The 21,476-nt window shown below is 34.9% G+C and overlaps 1 protein-coding gene across 2 annotated transcripts in view; it reads left to right on the plus strand.

Annotated features, from left to right (window-relative positions):
* Positions 1–11,775: 11,775 nt before the first annotated feature.
* Positions 11,776–21,476, plus strand: part of LOC131047471 (apoptosis inhibitor 5-like protein API5) — a 33,278-nt gene continuing 23,577 nt past the window's right edge. The window contains exons 1-2 of one of the 2 annotated variants that reach the window (XM_057981378.1): positions 11,776–12,006; positions 12,186–12,287. In XM_057981378.1, coding sequence (XP_057837361.1) covers positions 12,201–12,287 — 87 coding nt within the window. In that variant the 5' untranslated portion in view covers positions 11,776–12,006; positions 12,186–12,200. Of the gene's footprint in view, positions 12,288–21,476 lie in introns of both variants that reach the window. The other variant, XM_057981375.1, reaches the window with a different exon arrangement.

A 21,476-nucleotide genomic window follows, 5' to 3' on the forward strand; every position in this document is an offset into this window, starting at 1 on the left:
AAGAATGTAGATAGAAGGATTGAACTAGGAGTGTATGTAAAGTAAGAAAGATTCGCTTGTAGACGGAGATAGGGACACGGGATGAAGCTACGGACCTGAAATTAGCAGTAAAATGTCGAGACAATGTTGTCCTGCAAGTTTGAGTGAAAGTTGACAGGACGATGGCGCCCGGAGTGCACACGGTCCTCCAAAAAATCCGCAAAACGAAGGGGGATCTGTTTGTCTTTGCACAAGGATTCCAGATCTTCAATTACAGCCGCGTACCTGCAACCTACACATAGAAAAGAGAGGACGATTGGGGGGGTTAGGGATTAGGGGTTTGCCTTCGGGTCAAACCCCGGTTTTGGAATTAACCAAGAAATGAGAATGTTGTAAATGTAAATGTTTGTAATGTAATCAAGTACTGATACCTTGTTGTAAGAATGTTTGTATTCTTACATGCAAAGGTGTAATGATGTTGTATGTTGTATGTTGTAGGTGATCTCCTCTTCAATGGTTGATTCCTTGTCTTGAATGCAACACCTAGCCTTGAATGGAGACCTAGAATGCTCAATTGCTTGAAGGAATGCTTGAATGCTTGAATGTTTGAATGTTTGAATGTTTGCCTATTGCTTCCGCCTCTTGCACACATATGTTTTTTTCTCCCTCTTGCTGGGAGGGGAAATGTAGTTTATATACTTGTCAATTAGGGTTAGGAGACTGATTTTTCCGACCTTAGGCCGACCTAGGAACATTATTTTCCAAATTGCAAACTTGAAGACCCGATGCCCAACAAGAGACCGGGCCCAAAATAGGGCCAGGGACCAGGGCGCTGGGCGCCATGGTCCCACCTCCCGGGACAGCAGGGTGCAAGGAGGATCAAGCCAAGGTGCAGAAAGATGCATTTTTTGATGTCGTAAACAGGTTTCGGGGTCTCCATTCAGGTTCAACGTTGCACCGCCATCGTGAAGACCCAAATGCAGTCGAAATTGCAAGTGTCACAATTTTACGACGCTACAGCTACATCTCTCAGTAAATCCTATGGCATAGGTACCATCGCCCGGAACACAGTCACTGTAGCATCATATGACAATATAGGACCCCAGTGTCCTACTCTTTGATAGTACAAGCAAACTCTCCAGAGCCTCATGGCATTTGTTGTATCCTCCCAAACTATCTAGACACCCTGTCAACTAGATGTCGATCCAAAATATAGGGTGCACGCCCAATCAAATAGCTAGTCTTAAAACAAAAATGATGACTTTGTGTCATCCTTGGGCCATGCCTCACAATCTAGATACCACGTCCATATAACATTGTCAATGTCATCAATGACCCTGCACTAGTACTCCAACTTCTCAATCCATGGTTAGGAAGTAATCATGCCATATGTATGAACAAAATGTTGTCTATATCCTTTGAATCTAAAATGTACTAGCCTAGTCACCCCTATATGCTCATAAGCCCACACCTGCAACAATGTCACCCTACATCCAAGCCTGCAACCACTGAGGTATACAAATTGATGCAACTCATGGTACAAGTGTGCCAAAATACAAGGTCCCCAAGCAAATCTAGTCCTATATGTCAAGAGCATCTCTAATGCTCTGCCCCATCCTATAGCCAATCTATGAGTAGCCCTATCGGGACACAAGAACCCGTTGATCACTCCTCAGTACCGTAACTAGTACATGTCGAATGGTATACATAACCTCCCAGCTTAGGTGACCTCCCCCAAGCTCCAACTCTAGGTCTCCAAAGACTTGTTGCAATGCATCCACATCTCCCTCCCAGTCACAACCATTAGCTCCCCTGTGATAGGAATCTTCAAGATCCTATAAACATCCTCTAAAGTAACTGACATCTCACTTGTCGACAAATGAAACAATCAGGTCTCAAAGTACCACCTTTATGTGTGAGCAGGCAACAATCTTGTGTTCGCTCGGATCTCAAGCATGAACATGATATGTCACAAACCCATGACCTTTATCACCGCTCGATCCTCAACAGTTAGGTTCGACTGTAACCGCTGAGTCATCAGAAATCTCTCTTGGGACTCCAACTACCTTGGATACTCCTGTAGTCACACCAAACCAATTGTGTCAGTCCTAGTAGTACTCATGTCTATCACATAGTGTTTCTTATCCTATCCTAACCTAGTGGTACCTAAGTCTATCACAAGGTGCTGCTCGTCAGGCTCTATCCTAGTGCTTATGTCTATCACATGGCACTCATATATCCTATTGCTTATGTTTATCATATGGCATTGCATCCTATCAGTGTATATGTTTATCACATTGCACTTTATCCTATTTTTCTAGAGCTCTCGCTGGATTTTATCAATTCAACGACTTATCCTAGATTTGCTTAGCATCATATTTGCTTAGGGGCACCTGTTTGAGTGTATCATCTAAATAGTTTATCCAATTATCTATACATGCTTATCACATGGTTGTTGATTCTTGCCCTAATCCTATCTTGTCCTAGCTAAGGGCACCTATTTGAGTGTATCCTCTTGATAACATATCCAATTGACGGCGTATGTTTATCACAAAATTGTCAATTTTAGCTTTCCTAGACATAGACACATTTTTACTTAATGTATACATGTCCTTACTGCACATACATAGTTTTACCCTACATAAACACAATTTTATACATAGACGCAAAGCTGCTTTGTACACACCCAATTTTAAAACCTAGACTCGACCATACAATGCATACACAGACATACATTTGTAGACGCGATTTTCTTGGACATAGATGCATTCACGCATCATAGACGTACCCTAAACCTACACAGACACATTTTAAACCCTAATGTTCGCTTTCACGTTTTTGCTAAACCGACCTATCTAGCCTAATAAATGCGTCATAAATGCAAAATGACCAAGCAAGTTTGAGACATTTACCGGCTCACCCATGTCTACAAGTCGCTTGAACCGTCAGATGTGACCAAATCGATGCAATTTGACTGCCATGATCTCTTACCTGCTGACTATTCTCTAAGCTCTTTGAGTGTTGTACACTCTGATCTCTCAATTGTTGTGGATGCAAATGAGGATGTTTTCCCCAATGGCCTCTATATATAGGTTGTGGAACCCTGATTGGCTGTGCTCACCTCCTGTCATTATTTTCCTGCTCGTTAATCCCTTTCGGGTCCAATTTTCATCTGCTTGACCTTGTCACCTTATCCTTATCCCTTCTAGCCTTTCTTTCTTTTCAAGAGATTGTCTGCATTTTTTTAATTTTTTCATCCAATCTCTCGAGGGGGCATATCACTCCCATCCCGGGGCAAACTTTGTATCAGTTTATCTTATCTTCTTTGAGCCAACACAACAAGTTGCATTGTCTCAAAGAGGAGCAAAATCTAGACACCTAAAATTGTCCTAGCATAATTAAATAAACATTTTATTTATTTAATTATTTTACTCTAATCCTTCTATTAATTAAATAGATTTTTATTTATTTAATGAATTCACTTATACTCTTCTAGCCTTTCCCTGTTTAAATAAATATTTTATTTATTTAATTGGTCTCACTTCCTCTATTAATTAATTAAATATTTATTTATTTAATCATTTCATTAACTTTTTCCCTCCATGACACTTGTCATTTGTCTCTTGATTTGATCCTAACCACCTTTCTAATATTTTATTATTTCCTCTACCTACCATTTAATCCTAGCCAACCAATTATCCTTTCACCTCTCACTCCTATCCCTCCATTTTCTAAGGCGTCTTCTATACAAGAGGATTCTTTCATCCTTATCAACCCTGATGCATCCAATCCTGCAATCTAGTTAATCAAGCAATCAAGTGACTTCACAACCACAATCCTTTATTTGTTGTGCTCTTGTGCACAATACAAAATCTAAGAGAAATCATATCAAACAAGTTCTATGGAGATAAAAAAAATAGTGGAGATCAAACCCTACCAAGCATGTGAATGGTATAATATTTTTATTTTGATGTGATTTGCATGTTTTAGGTTCTTCATTGGTGTATGGCGGATTCTTTATTGTATAACTAGAGTTTATATGGTTGGATCTTTGATGGTTTTAAAATAGTTTAAGATTCCATTTTCATCATATACACTAACCATTGTTAAAAACTCTTTAAGACGATTACAGGCTAAGGGGATATTGTTGAATGATTGAATGGAACAAAATACTGAGAGGGGGGGTGAATCGACATTCCTCTAGTAATAAAATCTTTCCTTTGATATCAACCTTGGCAATTAATCTCATCAACATGAATCAACGAATGCAAAATAAACAAAAAGACATAATCACAAAATGAAGATAAGATTTTTATATGTGGAAACCTAAATGGGAAAAACCATGGAGAGGGTTAACTCTCGAGATAATATAACTAGTTATATGGTATTTACAAAATGATGGCTCGTTGCTTGATTACAACACGACTTACAACCAAAATGCTCATTGGAATAAAAATAAATGAACTGAGGAAAATTGCATCTCAAAATGATTGAGGTCAGTTCCAAGTTAAGCTCAGGTGACAGTAAAACTCCTTACAACATATCCGATAAGGAATCTATGCAACACCTTCTCTAATATGTCAATATAGTTGTTTGCAATAGATTTGGTAAGGGATTACTGCAATAGTGTCTTCAATCTCTTTGCATTAATATAACTGCACTCACACACTTCACACTTGCATGCACCTTTGTTCTTACGCACACACACATTCCATCATACAAAGTTGTACACTTCCACACATCTATCTCTTTCTGCTACTCGTATCATCATTCACCTATACCATTAACTACAAAAATTAATCTCATCAACATGAATAAGCAAATGCGAAATAAACAAAAAGACATAATCACAAGATGAAACCAGATTTTTATACGTGGAAAATCCAAATGAGAAAAACCACAGAGAAGGTTAACTCTCAAGATAATATAATTAGTTATACAATATTTACAAAAGGGTGGCTCATTACTTGATTACAACATGACTTACAACCAAAATTCTCACTGCAATATAAATAAATGAACTAAAAAAAATTGCATCTCAAAATGCATGAGGTCAATTCCAAGTTAAGCTCAGGTAATGGTACAACTCCTTACAATAAATTTGGTAAGGGACATACATCTATCTCTCTCTGCTTCTGCTACTCATATCATCATTCACCTACACCAATATGCATATTGGTGTAGGTGAATGATGATATGAGTAGAAAAAGTAGAGAGAGGTAGATGTGTGGAAGCATGCACCAATGTATGATGGAGTGTGTGTGTAAGAACATATATATACATATCAATGGTAACCAACAAGACCATATGTCGACCAGGCACAAAAGGTTTACACAGTAATGCATTGCTTAGATCAACACGCTACTAAAAAATCCCTTGATCAAATAGATAAGCAAATCGACCTTCAATGATCTTCTACACACTTCCTTTTCATTTGTCGGAACACATGCTTCAATTACCGGGGCAAAACAAGGGTCTACCAAACCCATAGACACAAATTCCAAGCATACAGACTTCCATCTTCAAGATACGAATACCATAAATTCTAGAGCATATAATATATTGCAATACAAACATCCAGATAGTAGTTCAACTATCACAACTAATACCAACATTTGATACAAAAGGAAAAACTCAACCATGACTAGCAAAACATTAGATTCTAGAGCAAGGACCCTCCAGAAATTTCTCCTGTAATCCACACATACTTCGTTGTTCAATATCACATACATACCTATCTTTCACTGCTGCTCAACAAGTTACATTCGATCTTTATCAGATCACAGGATTTGACATCAATGACAACATTAACACAAGTCTAATAGATACAAGGTCTTAAAGTATGGGCTAAATTGAATTTGTTTTATAAGCAATACACAAATTGTTTTTATAAAAGGTAGGTACACTTTTAAGAACCTCCTAACCAGTTTGGAGGCTACAAAGTGGACAAGACATTCCAATCAAAACTTTATTGTGTTCCTCTCAGACTTTGAGAAAGATTACGACAAGGTGGAATGGTCCTTCTTGAAAATGACTCTAGAGGCATTTGGTTTCCGTGACAATTTTTGTTATATGGTTAGTACTTTGTTAAAAGATGCAGTAACATAAATTGAGGTTAATGACTCCCTCTCTGAGGTCTTCACCTTGGAGAAGTCAATAAGGTAGGGGTGCCCTTGTGTCCCTTCCCTATTTGTAATTTCTTATGATTCAATTTTCTACCTTTTGAGGGAATCTTCCTTGACCCCTCAAAAGGGGGCTAATTCCTTCCTAATAATGAGGATCTATTAAATATCCAGTTTGCCGATGACAATGCCCTCTTTGTGGAACTTGAGGAAGACAATATGGATAAAATTATTCAAAAAATGAATATATTCTATAATGCCTCGGGTGCAAAAAAATATCCAATGCTAAATCTATTATGCTTAGTTGGAAGAATACCCCCTGATCGATTTGCCAAATAATATAATATCTAGTGGGGAGGACCCAAAAAATAGGTTAGCTATCTAGGGATCCCTTTTTGCAGTAAGCCCCCGCTTAAAGGATATGTGGTCTTGGATCAAAGGTAAGATTGATTAAAAAACTTGATGGTCGGAATAAACAATTTCTTCCTTGGTTGGTAGAATCCAAATTTGTCAAAAGATTTTATCAGTCTCTACTACTTTTCTATTTGGCTCTTTAATAGTTATCAAATCAACAAGATTCAAAATAAAATTAGAAAATTTATATGATTTGATGGAACAGGAAATAAGAGAAAGCACTATGTCAAATGGGAATGGTGTTGTCTTGACAAGACTTAAGGTGGCTTAGGATTGAAAGATTTAAGGAAACACAAAATATCACTTGTTAAACGGGTCCTTAAATCTTTGGAAGGAAATGAATCATCAAATGTTCTTGTGAGGACTAACATACAATATGTTATTCCTAAACATGGGAAAACCCAGAAAATGCTTCCTTTCTATGATTTGTTGACTAACAAATACTCAATAGTTCGTGTATGATCTAATGTGTCTAAAAGTATATGGAAAGCTTGGAAAATTATAAAAATAAAGTTACTAATAGTGGTTTTATTGACAGAATTAATAAACATTTACATTCTTTTAGGTCTATTTGGTAGAATCTTGAACATAAGGGCAAACCCTTGGCATTATTAAAAGGTTGCTTGGCTTAAGGTTGGTCCTTAAAAGGGATGAAATGTTTCAATGATATCCTTAACAATGGCCATTTAAAATTCTGGGCCTCCTTAAGTTATAAATATGATCTGCTTCCATCAAATTGGCGGACATACTCTGCCCTTAGGGAGGCCTATATAATCCTCTATCTACCCATTGCGTGTAAAATATTTAGACAATTTTAAAAGCTTTATATGATTTGATGGAACCATTTTGCAAAATATGAATACCAAGATTGTTTACAAAATATTACCAAACACATTAATCAAAGTTGAAATATGAAATTAGCTAATAAATAGTAGCAAAATATATTTAAAGTTTTGTGGTCTAGTATTCTTGAGCCTAAAAAAGTGCGCATTAAATATTTGTTTATCCTTCATACTGCCCCATAAAGTTATTTCATTTGATATCGAGGTTTCTAACATTTTTAGGAAACTTGAGACCATAAGACATACCTTATTTAACTATTATTTTGCTAAAGAAATATGTAATATGTTATATGCCAATTCAAAGGGATGAGGGGGATAGGTGAATTAATTGGAAAGAAATTCTTATAGGGATTGTGAATAATTGGAAAAAAGAATATAATCTATTTTAGCTTATTAAATTTCTACTTAAGTTTTATGGGTAATCTTGAAAGCAAGAAATGAGAAAAAATTTCATGACACAAAGAGGACACTTATTGGGTCTATAAAAAGACTCGTGTTTTACAATGTTTTTATGTAGGTTAAACTAACACTAGAGGTGTCCAGAGACAAATTTGTGAAGCTGATAAAGATGGTACTATGAAAGTGAACACATTTGAGATCAAGTATGGACAATTGTGGTTGTTCAATAAAGCAAAAAATATCATTTTCTTGAAAGGATATCTAGATTTCAAAATGAAGTATAATGATAGGTACCCAACTAAGATGTTGAAAAAGAACCTAGGAGTTCAAATTGGATTAGGGTTTCATGTTAATCAAGGAGAAGAGTTCATTATGGAGGTTGTGAGATCAAGTGATGGACTTTTTGATATCAATCCACCTATTGGATGGAAATACATGGATGACTCTAGCAACAATAAGAATTGTTAACACTTATTTTGCATCTATGTATATCATTAATATGTCTATGTATTTGGATTCTTATTCTCACCTGCAGTAGACAATCATATACTTAATAGGTGTTTTGGATTAAATTATGCCTTTCAAAGTATGAATCAACAACCCTGCATGGTGTAATACTTGCTACACTTTGATACATGTGAAATCTTTTTGTAAACTATCTTTAATACAAAAAAGTTTAATCCTATCTCTCACCTTGCCTATATAACAAGGACTCATGTCTTATTAGATGATAGGAGATGTGTTATCATTGATCCATTACTGATCATTGTACATTATTGCACCCTTATTCATGCATGCTACACTCTTGTCATGTTCTATTGTGGAAGTTTTTAGTTTTGTTTTATAAGTGATCATGAGGAGTGTAAGCTCACGATTAGCTCCTATACCCTTTTTGAAACGAGATAATAGTAATTACTGTATACACATAAAATTGGCTATAAGCAAATAAATAAATATTTAATATTTATTTAATAATTATTATTCTATTAAATAGTTAATTTGAAAAGATTAATTTATTTAATTCATTTCATATCCTTCTATTAATTAATTTAATTGAAATATTTTATTAATTAATTCGTTATATCCTTTTCTTCCAATCAATTAATTAAATATCTAATATTTAATTATTCCTCTATCTACTATCCTATAGTATCATTAATTAAATAATTTCTTAATCATTTAATCCCTTTTCAAACTCACCTTTCCATCTCCACTTCATCTCCACTTTGACAACTCATCCATCATGTGGCTAAATTAATTCAACAAAATAAAATAAAATAAAATCATTTATTAGCCACTTATCTCCAACCTCCAAAATAAATGAAATATTATGTACGTACACATATTTCCTAACCTTCTTCTATATTCTCTCAAACATCCCTATATCTTAGGAGGACTTGAGTCCACTTGTCCTCTCATTCCTACATCTTCTCCAACTATCCTATATCCTCTCAAGTCTTCAACTTAGTCAAGGTGAGATGAGTGACACTTGTCTTATCCTTCCCCCTTTCTCTCAACCTTCAACCTCTTGCTCATAGCCATCCAATTTGCAAGATTTGATCATGACTATTGATCTCTGCCACCTAAGCTCATGCACTAAAAAATCTATAAAAAGAGGTCTTCTAAGTCATTTTGAAACTAATAGCTAATCTTATAGTCATTCTAGGAGTCTTTATTTTGCATCAATGAGTTTGAGTTTGAAGCAATTAGCAATTTTAGAATATTTATCATAGCTTAATATCATGTTAGCTTAAATCATTTGCACATGCATATCATAGTATCGGTTAACTAGCAATCCATTCTTCATATGCCTCTTGGAAGCTACTTGTGCTTGTCTGAGAGCAAAATTATTTGCAACCAAGAACAATGGAGTTAGGACACAATGAGACATAAACCATAAAGGTATAATCTCTTTTATTTATTTTTATTTCATGTTGTTTCATTGGTCGAAGACAAGTTTTCTTGTAGCTTTCTTTAATATCTCATGATGGACTAACAACTTTTAGGTCAATTCTTTGGAGTTCAACTTTAGCCTCAACAATTACAATAAGTTAAAATGTTAAAAATATATAATTAAAGTTTAATTTTATCAAAAGTCAAAGTATGAGAAGAATCATGACTATTGAAGGAAAAAAAACTTATAATAGGCACTAAACAAGGAGAAGTAAACACCACATGAAGAATAAATCTTTTATTATTTGTTTTTTTTACTCTTTGGAGCATGGAATTATGATTCATTTAAAACTCGAGGATACAATCCATAAAAAAAATATTAAAGGATGAAAACCCTTTTATTTTCCTTATTGAGTTTTTGGAAGGAAACCATTAACATAAGCACATTAGAAGTTAGTTATCAAAGGAACCCATTATAATCAAATTGTTGCAAACCTAAAGTAAATGTACAATACCTTGAAAGAGATACACGATATAATCTAGCAAAACCTTTGTGTATCCAAAGCGATTTAACATACTTGATTTTAGTAGTAATTATTCATTGTACCAATTAAAAATAAGGAATTCTTATTAATAATCAATTGTACATTCTATAATTGTGAGTTTAATTTTATAATTTTTAAAAAAGGAAAAGACAAAAAGGAATATTAAAAATAAATCTATTATATTAAATTTAAGCTTCGTATATGATCTCTTATATCATTTCTTAGCTAACATAATTGTTTACTTGACAAATAATATTTTCATCATCATAGAACTAGGTTTTGAGTTTTGTGTTTGATTCTTTGTTTCCACTTATTTTTATGATTTCAAATTTTTTGAGTTTGACAAAGTTTCTTTGATGGGAAAATTTGCATGGTATTTTTGTTCCTCCTTACAAACTCACACCAATCCTCAATTCTATTAGAAGGATTGGATGATCTAAAGAAAAAATAAAAGATTAATAACTATAATATTAACCAACAAGAAAAAAAACCCACTAATTTAAATAGAAATGCCAAAGCAAGGATATTTAGAAGACAAACATCTCATACACCTACTAACACCACTTTAAATTTAAAGTAAAGCTTAAAAATGGTCAAGAAGACAAACACAGGAGCCAAAGCAAGCCAAAATATCTAAAAAAAATCTTTACTATTTGAAATTGTTAGAATTTCGTCAATGTCTGAAAACCTCTCCACCTTCCAAAATTTGAATCCTTACTACTTTATCTAATATATTATCTTCACAAACAAATGTAAATATATATTTTTTGACCAATAAGCTACAACTCAAGTCTATAGTACATATTTTTATCAAAATAAACTTTACATACTTTGGGTTCTTATCTTCTACAAAATTAGGCCTCATTATGCCTAAGATTTTTTCTACCTAGATATTATACTACTACATATTGCAATTATATCAAGCATCTTCAAAATCCTAATTTCTACTACAATGCTATATACTTAATTTATATTGACATCATACTTTTAGTTTTTCTCCTCCCCATATGCCACATTCATGAACTCACATCCATTCAACCTCATGGATGGGTTCCAGGTTTATTACCTTCTCGAGGAAGGAACAACCCTCCGTTGCTTTGTTCCAATGTTGCATGAGTGTGCTGGTTATGAAATTGGAGAGAAAAGGGTGCCATGGAACAACCACTTCGTTGTCCATAGACCTTCATATATCTTGTGATGCAGCTATACTGACCCCTAGTCTTGCTACTTTTAGGACCTCTTCTAGACTCCCCTAGAAAATCATTATTGATTAGATCTCGTGTAAGAGGCAACACAACTCCTTCAACTCCCTAATTCAACAAAATGCCACAAATTTGAAGAACACATCCGTATTAACTTTGTGGAATCATTTATGACCATAAAATCCTCCTTGAACACCAATTTTATCACCATCAACATCAAACCATTTAACCATTTGGTGCCTTAAACACCACTTTTAATTGTTGGTTAGCAACATTGTCCAAAAATACCATCTGCCATCAAATATAAATATAGTAAAATAGGAAAAATAAAAAAACATCAAAAACATAAAAAAAATTCAATTTATGTTAGACACGCTTAAACAGATTTAAGGAACATGTCCCCATCGCATCTCATCAGGCAGCATATACTTTTATTTTTATTTTTGAAGGCAAAAACTTCGGTAACAAGAGACAGACGAAGTTACTCCAGTTAACTTTCTTCTTATATTGCAAGGGCAAAAACTTCAATTTATTTGACCCAAGTTTTTCGTGTTCTCAGTGCTGTTTGCGACAGAGGGAACAGTTAATATCTGAGGGTTTTGAACTACTGGTGAGCTTCTGAGTTTTTGAAAGCGCCATTTGATTTTTTTCTTCCACGGCGGGATTCGATCGGAGAATCCCCACTTGGGGTTAATCTTTACTTATTTTTCCTTTAAAGCGCTTATTTTGAAGTCTGGAGTTAAAGGCATCTGCATCAGAATTTTTTTAAGGATTTCAGTTGGCGATTAGGGTTATCAAATAAAGATGGCGTTGCCCGAAGAAATACACGATGACGTGCAAAAACTGTATGAGTACGGAGACCGCCTCCAGGAAGCCAAAGATAAATCCCAGGTTTTAATTTTTTTTTTTCTTTTATTCATCTACTCGTGTTTAAATAATATAACTTGATTTCCTATTTTTTTTTGTTGCACTGAAAAGTCAAATGCGAAGAGCACTGGAACTTTAAGCATTAAAATTATGCCTGGCCTGTATATTGATCACTAAGGCAAGATTTACATGTGTTTTCTTTTTGATGTGTTGAGGATTAATTTGACACTGAAACCCTTAAAACCCTAATGACTCTAGTAATCTTGTAGTATCTATTTTGTTTCTTCTTAGAGTTAATCCTTCAACACTAGCATTGCGTCGTAAATTTAATTTTTCTCTTGGGGGGATTTTGTCTAAAAATTACGTGCTATGCTTTCTAGTCACTAGGAGAGTAGGATTTAGGGGCGAGTACTTGTGGCCGTACCTTTAGTTACGTTTCCCGGTGACAAGATGTAAATGCCATATAGCTACAACCTTCTTCATATATTCATATACCGTATTTGTGACGACGCTTGCACCTTGCCTACGCCTCTATTCCATGTCTGCCGTTGTCTATGGTTATGATGCCCTGTACAATTTTGTATTCGTAAACTGATAAAAAAGTGAATTACTTAGTATCGTATTCTTTAAATATAGTAGTTTTGTGGGATTTTAAAGTTCGTGCAGTATATTTACTAGTCTTCCCCTTATTAACAAATACTAGTTATAATTGTTAGCTACATACATGAGTGAAAGGTCATTAAAATTTAAGATAATGGCTGGTGATGGAAAAAGGGCCTTATACTTAAGTAATAAATTGCTTCGTGTGGTAAAGGTCTCACAAAAATACATTATCTTAAGAATAAAAAGTAATTGCTCGATAATTAATTTGAAAATAAGTGTAATAGTCCTGAGTAACTATGCATTCTGAATCTGCATATGCCTGTTTTGCAACTACTTTCACCTGGATATAAGACTGATTGTTGGACTTTGAAGGGGCAACTACAGTTGGCCTGTCACAGAAGCATGCATAACGGGCAAATCATGGACTCTTGAATTTTTGTATCTGACTTTAAACCTATATATAAGAGACTTTGTTGCTCGGTAAGAAAATTGCTATTCCACCCTTATGTTTTATGCAAAACAATGCAAAGTATGTATGTACAAAGAGAAAAAGTCCAAAGACGAATATAAGTTATGCATGTTAAGCATTGAATGGGGAAAGATGGCTATAAGTTATAGAGCTCTGTATTGGACATCAACAGTGAAGAGAAATTGTTTTGTAATTAATCATGTCTTATATATCCTGGATACTAGGTTGATTGAAGAACTTAGAGATGGTTATTGTTACATATAGCTGGGTAGTTGGAAGCTCACTTTATAGTTAAAATATTTTATTAATCTTGTTGAATTTTGCTAGAAAAAAAACTGAAATTCATTGGAAATCACTACATATTCAGCATTTCTATGAATTCATTTAGCATGTGAATGATTATAATTAATATCTCTGAAAACTGTTAGTAAATGCCAAATGTCGTTCTGTTTTCTTTCTTGCTCTTTCCTATTCACTGTGAGGTATTAGTCCTTATGTTTTCTGTGAGCAATTTGGAGTTGGAGGGAGTGATGATTTAAATAGGGAGAAGCATTCGTATCTATTGATTTCTTTGCACACAGACTAAAGGATTTAAAGGGGCTTTTTAAAGTTTTGATCTGCTCTGATGGACAGTTTTTATAGATAATTTACTGTTTGGTGGCTATCTTTGGCTGATGCATAATGCTGGTGTGCTGAACGCCCTTGGTTTTATTTTAAAACAAAAGCTTAAAAAAACAAGAAATTTTTTTTATAAATAGCTCCGAAGATAGATTATTCCAAATTAAAATCTTTTTTCTCATACACATACAGAAAGAGATTCTTTCCTAATTTGTAAATTTTTTCATAAAGCAACATGGATGGATTTTATAACTAATTTTAGTTATCTTCATGGAACTTGCACACTCTTAATGAGCTTTTCATTTACAAGACAGCCCTGTGCTAGGGTATGGAGGATACAACGGATTGCATCCAAAGTATACTCTCGTGGTGGAGTGGCAAATGGCTTAGTCTTGAAGGTTGCCTTATCAAGATTAACATAGTCTTCAAGCAATTCGAATTTGCCCTCATTTAGTCTTGGTGATTTCTATGACTGTGCTTGCTAAAATCACCTAAATTTCTAGGAATTTTCTTTGGAAAAGCTTGGGGAAATATAACAAGTCTCCTCTTCTTTGTTAGGATAAGGTTTGTTGTAATTAGTTTGAGGTTTGTGTAGAGGTTAAGGATTTGGCTAGCCAAACTTTGGTATCAGGTGCTACATATGCATGGAGCTTCTTCTTAGATTTGGATCATTTTTGGTTTCTGGTGTTATACCTCAAATATTTTGGAAACCAACTTCCCCTTGCCTTAAATGCATGGATGAAATTCTGGGCTGCTCTACATTTAGAATTTTGTTGCTTCTCCAAGTGATTTCATTGCTACCAAGTTGTCTTGGAATGCTTGTCCAACTGAATGGAGTATGGATTGTGCTATGAAAAATTGGCAAGACAGTTTCGACTGTAATGTTGAAATTTGAAGCAGCAGTTTTGCAAGTCACTGGCATTGAAAGAGTAGTTGTTGGATGAAGTAAAATGTGTTAAAAATAAATGAAAACAATCAATCCTAATGAAAAAATTGCCTGTTACAGTCAAAATTGGACAAAAATGGTCAAAAATCTGTATAATCATGACCACTTGAAACTTGGCTGTTTTAATTGTGGTCTTTTGCAAGTATATGGGAGAATTGGGAAAAAGGTGCTGTTGATATTTCAAGAAAAAATCATGAAATCTGGTGATTAATGAGTACTTGTGATTATGATTTTTTTCCTAATTTATGCTTCTATGGGCTAGTGGATATGAAAAGGTGCCTTCATTCGCCTCCAAAGTTTAACTTCTTTATTTGGTATGCAATGTGTGATGTTTTCACACATTGCCCCATTGCAAATGGGACCCCCACTTTTTTGCTTGGTAGCGTAGTTGTCTTAGCTTAGTCGGCTAGTTTGGCAATAATTTTAGTGTCTTTAACATTTTGCTTGTGAGAGGATGCAGTGCCTTGATTATCGAAAGGTGGCCAAGTCAAGGAGTCATGTTTCATGTCTGGAGTCCATGGTGGAGCAACATGATTGAGTTTTAGAGTCCAGATAGTGAAAAGAGTAAAATTTTGTTGTCAAGATAGGAGGAGCTTAAGTGGAGCAATCAATCAAGAAATGTGAAGTATTCCTAAGGATGGATTTTGCAAAAAAGTTAAGTGTGCATGAAACTAAAAATTCCATGAGGTGAAGAAATCCACGACCTCACAAAATCCACGACTTGCCAAAATCCACGGCTTCATGAAATCCACGACTTGGTGGAATCCCTGACCTTGAGGTGGAGTGCAACAATTTGTCCACAACTTCCTCAAATCCACTACTTGAAAGGCCCAATGCTTAAGATAGGTGAGAGGTGGGATGATAAATCTATCCATGACCTTTGATATCCACGAATTCAATGACTTAATACTTAGAATGGTTATGATAAGGAAAGTTAATGTCAAGTCACCCTTGCAACAATGCTATCCTTCACTTGGCGAAATCCACGATATTTTGGTGAAGAGCAACATTGTCCTTGATCTCCCAAAATCCATGACTTGGGGGTAGATGATCACTTTTATCCATGAGTTGCCTAAATCCACAACTTTAGTGAATTGATGAGATGATCAACCTTACAAGGTTTGGGTGATATACATAAATTTGTTACTTAGTGCTTATAATGGTTTCAACAAGGAGAGATCACTTTCAATCAACCTTGCAATAACTTTTTCACTTCATGAAATTAATGAGTTGGAGAGCAAGTGATCTTGCGGTAGAGAGCGATTTGTCCATGAGTGCTCAAAATTCACGACCTCAAAGAATTGACGCTCAAGCAAAATCCATGCCCATGAGAAGTCCGTGACTTGAAGATCTTTGAAGGTAATAATGATGAGTAGGAGTTGTGTTATCAACAGACAACAGATTGCAAGAGAGAGGACTTCACAATGGGAGAGATCAAGCTAAGAAAGGAAGTGGATTGCTCTACATGAAGAACACTCCAACATTCATCAACATTGCAAAGGAAGAATAAGAACAATGCATTCAAGGTAAAGAAGGGCAAACACAAGTGAAGGAATCCTGTTTCATGGATGCATGATCAAAACCTTCAAGGATGTCGATGAATGATGAAGAAGACAACAATGAGCATACAACATCAAGAGCTAAGATATTCAGAAATAACTTTATCAGCAAACAACAGATTGCAAGAGAGAGGACTTCACAATGGGAGAGATCAAGCTAAGCAAGGAAGTGGATTTCTCTACATGAAGAACACTCCAACATTCATCAACATTGAAAAGGAAGAATAAGAACAATGCATTCAAGGTAAAGAAGGGCAAACACAAGTGAAGGAATCGTGTTTCATGGATGATTGATCAACACCTTTAAGGATGCTAATGAATGAAAGATGAAGAAGACAACAATGGGCATACAAGATCAAGAGCTAAGATATTCGAAGACATCACAATGATGATGAAGGAAATGTTATGACAATCTTGAATTTCCTTCGGAATTCCAAGATCACAGTTAGTACGTTATGGAAGTTCCAAGACTAGGCATACATTCCAAGGTGAAGGTTTCCAAGGTTGAAAGGTTAAATACATCATAAGGTGAATTCCCAAATATGAGGAAGGATAAGTGAAATTGATCAAATCAGATAAGATGAAGCAATTTGGGAATATCTCCCACTATCACCACATGGAACAATTTAAAATGTTGAGTATCAAGAGATATTGCTCAACCACAAACACTTGTGATGAGTTACAAGGAGTAAGCTGAAGTGGTGACAACTCACCTTCATTCATCAATCAAGGTCAACACGTCTAGATACATTGAACCTAATGCATCTAAGAGTGGAGCAAGTTTACACATGTCACTTCATGAAATATTGTTTATCTTACCTAATCTCGATTCCTATTGGTCTAAATTCAAAGAGGGACATGTGTCCTAAAATGTAATTTTATCACTAGTTAAGCATTAAATGTTATGTAATGGGTGTAACATACCCTAATTAAGGTTTCTATCTTGGCTATTGATGTGGATTTGATCTTAGCTGTTTATTTGTAAAGGGAAGTCTATATAAGGCTTGCTCTCCTCATTTGTAAAGGGTTAATAGATAATAGTTGGTAGCTAAGCAATTATAAGTAGCTAGAGGTAGAGTAGGAGAAGGCAAAAATTGTTGCCAAGGCATGTAAATAAACATACTTTTCATTGAATTTATGGTGGATACTGATGTTTCTTTTACATATTGCATAGTTTCTTGTAATATCCTCAAATTAGATAAAGCTCATTGATCATGGTGGATGCTTATGAAGATATTGTGATGAATTCCTCGGTTCATACTTTTTGTAGTTTGTTGATTGTAAGCTACAATGTAAAGTTAGCTTGAACCTTGTTATTGTGCTAAGTTTAATTGTGGATACTTGCTCAAGTTGTGTCAATATTGGGTATTTGAGTGATGCATTTGCAATGCGAAAATCTTCCACTCCCTTAGAAGATTGAATGGATCTCGTGTATAACATCTATTGTCATCATTGATCTTAGGACTAGCGTAGTCTTTTTAAACCCTTGTCTTGTTTATCCTTTTTTTTCCAAGTCAATTAGATCTCAAGTTCCAGCAAATTTGAAGTATAAACTTAAGTTCCTTTGTGATTCCAGCAAAATCACATCAACACACTGAGTCTATCCACATATAAAGTCAAGGCTTGACTATTAAAACCTTGGAGTCGTCTCGTTTGGTCACTTAGTTTAGCATCCAAGAGGTCTTTGTTCAAGAGAGGATAAGATACATAGTATTTTATTTTGTGTTTGAAGGTGTCATAAAAAAACACAACACCACAACATTGAATGAATTTTTTACCTATTGGTAGGGGATGGGGATTGGGGGGGGGGATGCATTTCAGGGACAGATTTTAAGAGGCTTTTTTAAGGGAAGACAATTAAGGAAATGGGAAAATTTGTTAAAAATTTAGGGAAAATCAAATGTCCATATGAATACATCAATCAGAGTTTCATCATATACATTATAGATCCTTAATACATGATATTAGAGTCGAATTGAGAGTTCACATGAGAGTCGACAAACAAACTAACTAAATTTAATTACTTTCATTGTTAATGTGCATGTATGTTATTTAAAAATTACAACAAAATGCCCCAAGGCTGCAAGTTTCAACTATAAAATGACAAAAATGTAGAAAATATGCTGGTATTGTTAATCAACTTGACTAAGAGTTCATCAAAATAAGAGTTTGAGTTTGACTCATTGCCTACTAGGGGATGTCTCATCTAATTGAACCCCAACCAATTCCTCTAGTGCCTCTTCCTCATCAATTTAGGTGGCGTCTTCCTAATTAACATCCATTATAAAGATGATTTTTTTGATATTCTAGAGTTTGACTATTGTGAAGTTGCGAAGCATTATGAATGGGAACCAACTTTTTTGCTTGTTTAGAGGTAAGCCTATTTCTTTTAACAGTTTTGATGAAGTTGTATGTGGACCAATTCCTCGTGCAACAAAGACATTAGCAACTTGCGAAAGGAGGTGAATTGTAAACATCCTTGACTTTGGTGTATCCATGCCTTGCCATGTCTACCATCTTTGATAATGTTGGTTTGTGCTATAATGGAGGTCTATCTATCTTTGCCTTTGGTTTGCTAAAAAATGGGCCATGAGGATTGACAAAGGAAAGCCACTACATGTGAAGTTAAGTTGACCTCTTAGAGTGCATGTTTTGAATTATCTTCGTTAAATTTATTTCCATGTCTTCATCATCACAAGGAGGCAGCTTTTGAGGCGTTGGTGCATACGATTTGGGATTCAGAGCGAAGGTTGCCATATGAAGTCACCCCTCCATCACAATCTGCTTGATATTTTGTTCATATATTATTAAATTATGATCTCTATGACAAATTGCTTGCTTCATGTGTCCAAGAATGTTGCCAAATGCCTTATAAATCTCTCCAATACTAGAAGAGTCTGTATCAACATATCTAATTGAAGAGCACACAAATATACTAAGAGGGGGGTGGGGGTAAAATAGTATATCAACAAAAACTTTTACTTTTCAAAACTTCTTAGAAATTTTGTAGGCTCCAACACATAGGAGACACCAATCCCCTTCAGATGATTTCGTAGGCATCAACCCACTAGAGACATTAATCCCCTCTACTGAGCACCAACTCAGCAAGAGACACCAATCTCTTTGACCTTTAAAAGAATAAAGTGATAAGTGATAAATTTCAGAAGTCTGCTCAAGAATGCTACTCAATTCTGCTTACATTCTTCAAGGATTTCTGCACTTATTTGCCCTCAAAGTCTGCAACAGTCTGTTCATAAGATTGAACCAAATCTACTGAAAATTTGCTCAATAAATCTGCTTAATATGCTTGCTTATGACCTCAACAGGTCTGCTCATTGTGTCTGAAATGAAACTTCAACATTCTGCTCACAAAGGCTCCTTAAGTCTGCTTCTGAATTCTGCTTATAATTGCCTTTAATAGGAATGATATTCAATCAGATACTTGATTTTCATACCCAACCAAGCAACTCTTCAATTAAAGGTTACATCCCCTTAACCAAGTTGGCCAAAGCAGTTTGCATTATTTTTATTTTTATTTTCAAAGGGAGCACCAAAATAACATGAGGTTGGCTGGGGAAAAAACATACATATTTTATTTTATTTCTTTGTTCACTTGCCCAAGGTGGGTGCTTAAGCCAAGGAGGGGTTGACCAAGAAAAATATATTTATTTATTAAAAAAAAACCCAAACTTAGGGCACATCACTTCAAAGGTTCGTCCCTTATGGATATAAAATTTAAATGCAATTTAATTTTATTCTTTTTAATTTGGGTGCCAAAAACAAATGATTAATCATTAATAAAAATATTATTCCTTCAACCTGCACGTGCCCATGTTTTGCCACAGCACCCCATTTTGTGCTTGACATCAATGACAATGCATTTCCAACGCTAATGACATCTACAACAGACGAGATGAAGGAGCAAACATTTTTACAAACATAATTTTCAGAAAAAGAACAAAACTCAAATGGTAAAAAAGCAAATGCTAATACAAAAATGAATAAGATTACCAAGTTGCAAATACTTATAAATTACTAATTTTAATATTCTTTTGTTTGACATCTTTTTTCCTTCAATAGTGTTTGTTTTACACCATGAACTCTACTTGGATTAATCATCATCAACTATAAAGCATCCCACATTTCAAGCATCCTCTCTAACAAAACAAAATTATTGACATATCTAGTCTCCATATGTTTGAGGAATTCCTTTGAGAAAAAATCTTGAAAAGAGCATGTGACATGTTGTGGTTGCGAGTTACCACCACATGCTTGACTTGATCTTTCTTCCCTGTCTTTCAATGTGTTGTTTAACACATGAATGCAACATGGGGTCCAAAAGATGTGCCTATAAGCATCCTCCACTGTCATGCAAACTAATTTGCAACCACATGCTTGACCTGATCTATCTTCCCTATGTCTTCCAATGTGTTGTTTAACACATGAATACAACATGGGGTCCAAAAGATGTGCTTGTAAGCATCCTCCACTATCATGCAAGCTAATTTGCACACATGTGCATAGGTATTGACCCGCCTATACAACATTTGAGACTTTAACTTTATAATCCTTATCAAAATTTGAAATTGAAAGACCACATCTTTTTGCTTCTTTGAACAATCAGCAACTCTAAGAAAATAAAAGCTAGCTGCACTTGTGACTATGATGTCAATGAATGACTGATATCTAATATTGGAGAACCCATCCATGGCAGTAGAGTAATCTTTTCTCATCCACGGTTTTGTCATGTTTCCCATCACCAAATTCACCTCAAAATATTCTTCATCAAGGAGGCTAGTGCATAGTTTATGTTCACTAGGGGTAAATGAGGGTCTGACTTAAAATTGCATCTTTGAACGCTGTTTGAAGGAGAGACATTAAATGGGATGATATTGGTATAGAAAATTTTGGCAATAAGTGACAACCACATCCTGTGCTTGCATATTGAACATATTTGAAATAATCCTCTGCCTTTCACTACCACTAGTTTTTTTCTTTCTTCTTGTGGAAACATCACC

The sequence above is a fragment of the Cryptomeria japonica genome, chromosome 7 (genome assembly GCF_030272615.1).
Source record: "Cryptomeria japonica chromosome 7, Sugi_1.0, whole genome shotgun sequence".
Lineage (NCBI taxonomy): Eukaryota > Viridiplantae > Streptophyta > Pinopsida > Cupressales > Cupressaceae > Cryptomeria > Cryptomeria japonica.